The sequence below is a fragment of the Dipteris shenzhenensis genome, chromosome 27 (genome assembly GCF_047967505.1).
Source record: "Dipteris shenzhenensis isolate YYH24624 ecotype China chromosome 27, Dip_SZ_1.0, whole genome shotgun sequence".
Classification (NCBI taxonomy): domain Eukaryota; kingdom Viridiplantae; phylum Streptophyta; class Polypodiopsida; order Gleicheniales; family Dipteridaceae; genus Dipteris; species Dipteris shenzhenensis.
The window spans coordinates 27955910-27963573 of NC_141622.1; the positions used below are offsets into that span (position 1 = coordinate 27955910).

Here is a 7664-nt window from a genome sequence, read left to right on the forward strand (position 1 = left end):
TATTAGACATGCAAATAGATGCTCTTATAGACGTGTCCATATTTTCACTATTCTAGCTGCGCCTATAGACACGCTGACTATTTTGCATGTCTTTCAAGCGCATCTATAGTTGCTTTGTCTTGTTGTGATTGGGGCACAAATCTATCTACAGGAGGTTCTGTGTCAGGATGTTGTTTTCTCATGAGTTGGTTAAGCAAATTCACAGAAGGTGTAAGCTCTCTCTTCAATTGAAGTTGAGTAGATTTTTGCTTCGATAGCTTACAGAGAAGTGGTATGGATCCGTCAACTCTTAAAGGACATCTCTGGTCCATTACCTGGGGTAACAGTCTTGTGGTGCGACAATCAAAGTGAAATAGCATTGACTAAGAATTCGGTGTTGCATTCTCGCAAAGTTTTTTGCTTTGTACTATCATTACATCAGAGAAGTGAAGGCTCATCAGCTTGAAGTGCAATATCTATCCACCATCGAGATGCCAACGGACATCCTCACAAAGCCTTTACCACGACCCCGATTCCAAGAGCTTCGACTTATGCTTGGGATGCATGCGCCCCTCTCTAAAGGTTTCACATAAGCGAATCATCGAAGAATAAACTCCTCACAATTTCCTCAGGTCATGTTTGAGGGGGGATGTTGGCATCACATGTAGCTGAGGGAGATGCACACCACCTTTGCATGCATGTAATTACACGTAGTTAGTGCAAACCACGACCTATTCACATGGATGCCTTGAGGGGCCGTCTTATTTGGAGGATCGGTTTGTATTGACGATTCTATTTAAGAATCCTCATGAACAATGGAAATACAGAAAGTTCTTGCAATTGTGTGTTTGATTCTGGTTGTTTGATTTCTGTCATTCAGAACGATAGCTCAGCAATTCGTCCTTCCGTGCCACTTGCCTGCGTTGGTGGTGACTTGAGCTTGAATTTCCAGGTGATGTTGACTGCTTGAGCGTTGCGATTCATCTTTTGTGTGGGAAGTATCCTTAATCCTACGGCCAGAGCTGGTTTCCAGTCGACCTTGGACCTTGACGTGGGGGGGTCGGACTGAGGAGGCGTTAAGGCCAAGACGGCAGCAAGGCGGCTGTCGTAATAGTTGTCTTATCGTGAATATTTTGATGGAGGAGCAACGTAACGTGGTTGGCAATCTAAATATGTCGTTGACGATCGTCGTAAGCTTTTGGTTGGATCCATCGAGCTGCATGCATGGCGATTTTAATATTGTTGGAGCTGCTGTCGGCGAACTTAAGCTTCTGATCGACAATGTGGAATGATGCGTTGGAACGCGTGGTTGGCGACCTTAATATTTTGATAGAGGAGCTGCTGCATCGCCATTAACGATGCATCCGTTGTTGACGATCGTCGTAAGGGTTTCGTTGGATTCATTGAGCTGCATGCATGGCGATTTTAATATTGATGGAGCTGCTGCATGGCTTTGACGATGCGTTCGTCCTTGGTCATCTTAACCTCTAATAGGATCCAACGCAGCGTAACCTCGTTGGCTATCTTAATATTTTCGACGTTGGCTACCTTAATATTTTCATCGAGGAGCCTATCTTACTATTTTGATAGAGGAGCTGCTCCATCGCCATTCACGATGCATTCGTCTTTGGCGATCTTAAGCTTTTAGCTGGATCTATCGAGCTGTGCATGCGGCATGGCCAACGATGCTTTCTGGATTTTGTGCTTCGTCTTCATTCTCACCCTTTCCTTCATCTTCTTTCATTCTTGGATCCTCTCTCTTCGTATCTCTCTACGTTCCTTGCCTCCCGGCACGTCTGGTTTGCCTCTCCTCGGTGAAACCCTCTATTTCATCAGCAAGAGCTTCCCTCTCGGCACCTTGTCTCCCTTCCTCGCCCAGCGCACCCGACGGTAGTACCCACCTCCTCCCCCTTCATTTCCTACCTCGTTGCTTTGCATTGCTTTTTGTTTTCTAGTTTGGCATCATGACACCTGCCCATCTTCATCGTCCCGTGCTTCAGCTATGGCAAGCTGTTCAGAACCCATCTCTTTGGCCTGCGCACCATTATCTCTGTCGACCCAGACATCAACAAACTCCTGCTGCAGTCCGAGGGAAAGCTTGTCGAATGCAGCTACCCCAACTCGTTTCGTGCTATCCTCGGCGAAGGCGCCATGGTGTGCGTGCACGGAGAACTACATAAAAGGCTGAGAAGCGTTACAGTTGCCTTCATGAACAGCGGACAGCTGAGGAAGAACTTTCTGGACGATGTTCAGGATATCGCCCTCTGGAATTTGAAATCATGGAAGGGCAAAGGTTTAGTGTACGCTGAAAGAGAAGCGAAAACCGTAAGACCTGCTTCAATATAATCAGATGGAGCTTTCCGTATCTAGTTGCCATTCCGAAAATCACAATTTTCTGCCTGTCTGTGCGCAGTTTACGTTAAATTACACTCTCTTCAAGCTGCTCGGTTTGCAACCTGGTCATGCTCAAACCGAACGCTTGTCGGAATGTTTTGATTACTTCATGCGAGGTGTTTACTCGCTTCCAGTCAATCTCCCGGGAACCTCCTTTCGCCGAGCGCTACAGGTTTGGCCTCGACCATCAGAGCTAGAATCCAACTTAGACTTTAACTTGCTGATCCGAATTCGGACGTACAGGAAAGGGCTAAAGTAGAAGAGTTTATCAAAGAGGAAATTGAGAAGAGAGACGCCCAAGGAGGGAGTGTAAAGCACAATGATTTCTTGGATGCGCTGATGGGAGACTTGGACGAGCATGGGCAACGCCTTCCTCGAGGAATTATTTCGGATTTGACCATTGCCCTGTTCCTAGCTGGCCATTCGACTACCGCTTCGACAATCACTGTTGCTATCAAGCTAATTATGGAGCATCCAGCTGTCTTGCATGAGCTTAAGGTAACCGTCTCACTATCGTTGCATTTTTCTTCGACCGGTTGGCTTTGCACTGACCATTCTGCTTTTGTGGCAGGCCGAACATAATGCTATCAGAGGGGCAAGAAAAGTGAACGAGAAATTAAACTGGCAGGATTACCAGGCGATGCGTTTCACGCAAAATGTAAGCCTCCGAATCCGATTTCGCTCTCCTCAGTTGAATTCTTGCACATGATTGGCTAGATTGTCTGAACAGAAATCCTCAGGAGCTAGGTGCCACCTGATCGCAGGTGATCAATGAAACGGTGCGCCTCACAAATCCCAATGAATTTCTGCAGAGGAAGGCACTGCAAGACATTCCAGTAAAAGGTGACTAGCTGCTTCTGATCCGAATTGCTCATCTGCTAGTCTCTCTGAAAGAATCTCACAATTTACCGACTCTAACATCTTATGAAGGTGGATATGTCATTCCCAAAGGCTGGAAGGTTTGGTTGAGTATTCCCGGACTAAACCTAGATCCTCATCTCTTCCCAAATCCACTCGAATTTCGGCCATGGCGGTGGCAGGTAATCTTTACAAAAATATCTTCCAGAGCTTCCCACGAAGAGTATAAATTATACAATCTGCTTACGTCATTGGTTTGCAGGAGAACGTGAATGCGAGCTACCTCATTTCTTTCGGTGGAGGTCCGAGGCTTTGCACGGGCATGGACCTCGCCAAATTAGAAGTTGCAATGTTTATACACTACGTTCTCACCCTATACAGGCAAGTCTTACACATAATTATGAAAAATCCATTAACATCTCATATATTTTTTAATACCTAGAGCAATCAGCATTAGTTGAGGGATCCACTGCAACTAATGTGGAAGAATTGAATCAACTGCAACTAATGTCCACATTGCAAAGCCATGATTGCTCCCTAGTACTTGTGGTACTTCTTCTTAACTTGGTTGTTTATGGCCTGACTTTCCCACACACTAATTGTCATCCATTAGAGTTGGGCCTCTACCAACTAAGTAGGGATAAGGACTCACTTCAACCAATAGTTTCATGAGACAATTGGACCCTACCTCAATATTCCTAGCATTAGTTGAACGATTCAAACCAGGGATAACTTGCATGGATCATACTTGGGTTCAAAGGAGCTAGCTCTTTCTCATATATTTAGGATCTAATTAAACAATTATTAGCATTAACCAGACATTAGTTGCAGATTCAAGATATGGATAAGGATGTATCACTCTTGCATTAAATGGCACCTCTTTTTTGTCACATACAATGAAGATCTAGAGTAATGATTCTTGTAAAAGAAGTTGGCTACCAATACAGAAGAATTGAAACAACTACAACTAGAGTTTGAGATTAGAAAGTTGTAGACAATATACTATTCGAAGGCAGTGCAAGTTGAAGCTGATATATGGTTAAACTCACATGATTAAATGGATGGATCATCCTCATGGCCATTGCTTCAATAGTGTTTGATGTCAACTTTTAGTAAGCCTTCTTAAGGGTGGTGGTAGTGTCTTATGTTCCAACGCTCTAATTGTCATTTGTTGGAGTTGTCTCCTACCTAAAAGGTAAGCATAGGGATTCCCCTTCAACCTATACTTTCATCAAAGTTGTTCCCTACACATCTTACCGATGAAATCCATTAATGAATGTCATAGTAAAGTAGTGGTCCCTCACGATATAAGCTCTTCACCATGAGTGGTCTCTCTTCCCTGTGCCCTTTTTCTAGATTACCACGAAAAGGATCCAGAAGTTGTAAGAAGGTGCAACACCATTTTTAGGCCCCCTTGCCCTCTTGATATCACTATTTATAGTATATTTCTAGCTTTGTGTTTGTCTGTCATAGAACATTTAACCTAATAAATGCATGTAATTCTTGTTTTGCAATTCCATAAATGCCCAAATTTAAAAATAAAGATTTTCAAGGGGTTTCATTTAAAATAGTGATTTAAGTCGATTAAATTGATTTTAAAAACTAAAGAATGTTTAAAAGATTACTCAATACATGTTTTTTTCCTTGGGATTGGTCAATGCATATCAAAACACCATTTTCTTGTAATTGTGTGTGTGTGTGTCTACATACGTGTGTGCATGTGTGTGTGTGTGTGTATGTGTGTATGTTCTTATGTGTGTGTGTGTGTGTGGTGTGGTATACCTTGCAAAAACTTAGACATTAAGTGGTATATTTTTGGACAAGACCTAGAGATAAAGTCAGAATGTAAAGGCTACATCATGCAAGCCTCTTAATGTCAGTATATCCTAGCAAAACTTGAGAAAACTTTTCATGTTTTTGAGACCTTATATGCCTCTAAAATTCCATCATTGAACATTTTTTCTAGGAATTTTCTAATCTTCTCTTTTAGCATGTTTTTTTCCCCATTTTTCCACTAATCGTTTCATTTTACTAATAAGGCTTTATGCTCTCAGTTGGGAAGCAATCGAGCAAGATCATGGGACTTCTTTTCCTCAAGTCAAAATGGCTAATGGATTACCTATTCAAGTCACCTCAATATGCGAATAGCTACATGACTTGATAGTTTGTAAGCCAAGTAGTTCCTTTAAAAAAAATGTAGAAGAATAAGAAATTCTTTAGATCGATTACATGATATCCAGATAGAATTTCAAGTCATTCCATACACATGGTACTTTGAGTGGTACCCAATATCAACTCTTTTCATTTTGTGTACCATATTATTTCAAAGAAACTTAGAGCTTTGAGATGCTATCAAAATTGTAACTGATTGTTTATTAATGAGATAAGAGGAAAGTAAGGCTAAACTCTAAAGGAAATTTAGCCATATTATCTTTCAAAAAGTTATTGGACTTCAAATAATTGAAATCATATGTACAAAAAACAAAGGGGAAGTGTTTTTCTACAAAAATTGAAAGTAAAATTTCCCAATTACTACTTGAAAACCATGTATATCATGTGGGTTGAAGAGGTATTATGGAAACCCCTCTTATATAAGTCAAATTGCCTTAGAATATATGCACAACAAGACAAAGCACCCATAGATGCACACACAGATGCGTTTACTGAACTAAATAAAAGACTTACAGGTGTGTCAATTTGCACATCTATTTTCGTATCTGCAGACCCGCGTCTAACAACGCATCTATATAGTAGACACACGCATATAGACGTGCATTTAAATGCTTAAATAGATGCTCTGCTTAACACGTTTATAGATGCAAAAATAGATGCTTGTCGAACAGACAAACGCGTATATAGACGCATTTATAGACACACTGATAGACGCGCTTTATAATATATATATATATTTTTTACAGAATGCTGTGTATGTTGCGTATGCTATATAGATACAAGAATCCCATTTCCACATTGTGTCATTCAATTCTTACAGCCAACCGCATTTTAATTAAAATTCCAAATAAAACATTACAACTCCAAAACGTAATAAAACAAAATTAATGAAATGTTTTGTTATTTGTAAACCCAGCCTACTGTCTCATAACCTCATCAAAAGGAAAAGGTAACAAGGAAAAAGAAGACCCCTAGGCATGACAAGCCACCTCGAAGGACCCACTAGACACTAGAAGAGGAGTCTGAAGAGGTGGTTGCAAGGGAGGAGAGGCGAAAGAAGTTCAAAGCGGACAAGTGGCCATGGGGCCATGTCCAAAGGCTAGTGCAGGGTCCCCCAAATATTAAGAGGTGCGAAAATTCAAGCGTGAAGGCACTTAAAGAGATTCAGAATTTCCAAACCACTGTGGACAATCTCATTCCCAGTGCACTCTTCCAGTGTGTTGTACGTGAAATAGCACAACATTACAAGGATGATGTGTGTTTCACTTTAGATGCTATGGGATCAATTTAGGAGGCAACAAAGCAGATGACAGTAGGTCTTTTTGAAGATGCGAACTTATGTGCTATCCATTCCAAAAGAGTAACAATGATGGACAAGGACCTTGCACTCACCAAGTGCATCTGCTGCTCCAATCCCTCCCTTAGGCCCTAGATGTTGTTTAGGTTCATTTGGTGTAACCTGAATCATTTTGTAAATCTTTGCTCTTTGAAGCCAATGAATAAAAGATATTTTTATGCTCTATTATTGTTCCCATGTTACTATACATGTTACGTGATGCTTTCCATCAATTTATGCAAGTTCAATGTGAATTTGAGTGGTCAAATGATGATTTTTTGCCATGCAAATGTGTTTGGCATCGTGCGAGGAGCACCACTAGTATTACAAAATTCAAATATGTACATAAGCTTTTGTAATATCAAAAATTAGGCATAAGCCTTATTCATCCCCACATCACTAGACTTGTGCCTACATGTCCAAAATATGGTGGATCATGCTTGCTAGATGCCATTGCCTTATCAATTACTCTTCCCCTAGATTCACACAATCTATAGTAATGAAATATTTCAAGCATAAGATAACCTTGGAATTAATCACCACAATCAATCAAATTTTTAGTATTATAGCAATGCAAAATTAATAAATCACTGATGAATGGTGCACACATGTGACACATACCATCTCATGGTGCACGTGATGCTACACATGAATAAAATCATACGAATGGTGCACACATGCTACACATACCATCATCACATAAGTGGTGCACACAATGCTACACACTCATACATCCCGCAACCGTATATCCAGCCATGTAGGAGCACACATGCATCACTACAGAACAGCGAGCACACATGCATTAGCTGCGCGACAAAAATGCTGGATCTCACTAACTAAATACTGAAGCATTAAATTAATGGGATAATTCCAATTCTCGTAACATCCCTCTTTGCCTAGTTGATATTGGATCATCAGTTAAAAG

The 7664-nt window shown here is 41.0% G+C and overlaps 1 protein-coding gene across 1 annotated transcript; it reads left to right on the forward strand.

The window, feature by feature from the left end:
* The first annotated feature begins 1654 nt into the window (after positions 1-1654).
* LOC147884115 (steroid (22S)-hydroxylase-like) lies at positions 1655-5379 on the forward strand. The gene is made up of 9 exons (XM_087398151.1): positions 1655-1869; positions 1980-2304; positions 2393-2545; positions 2617-2871; positions 2945-3031; positions 3138-3216; positions 3304-3413; positions 3494-3612; positions 5286-5379. The coding sequence occupies exons 1-9, from the start codon at positions 1655-1657 to the stop codon at positions 5377-5379; spliced, it is 1437 nt and encodes a 478-aa protein (XP_087254277.1).
* The last annotated feature ends 2285 nt before the right edge of the window (positions 5380-7664 follow it).

Coding starts and splice junctions, on each gene's coding strand:
- LOC147884115 (XM_087398151.1), top strand. CDS start 1,655: ATGGCCAACGATGCTTTCTGGATTTTGTGCTTCGTCTTCATTCTCACC. Junction 2,305..2,392: donor CTGAAAGAGAAGCGAAAACC/GTAAGACCTGCT, acceptor GTCTGTGCGCAG/TTTACGTTAAATTACACTCT. Junction 2,872..2,944: donor CTGTCTTGCATGAGCTTAAG/GTAACCGTCTCA, acceptor CTTTTGTGGCAG/GCCGAACATAATGCTATCAG.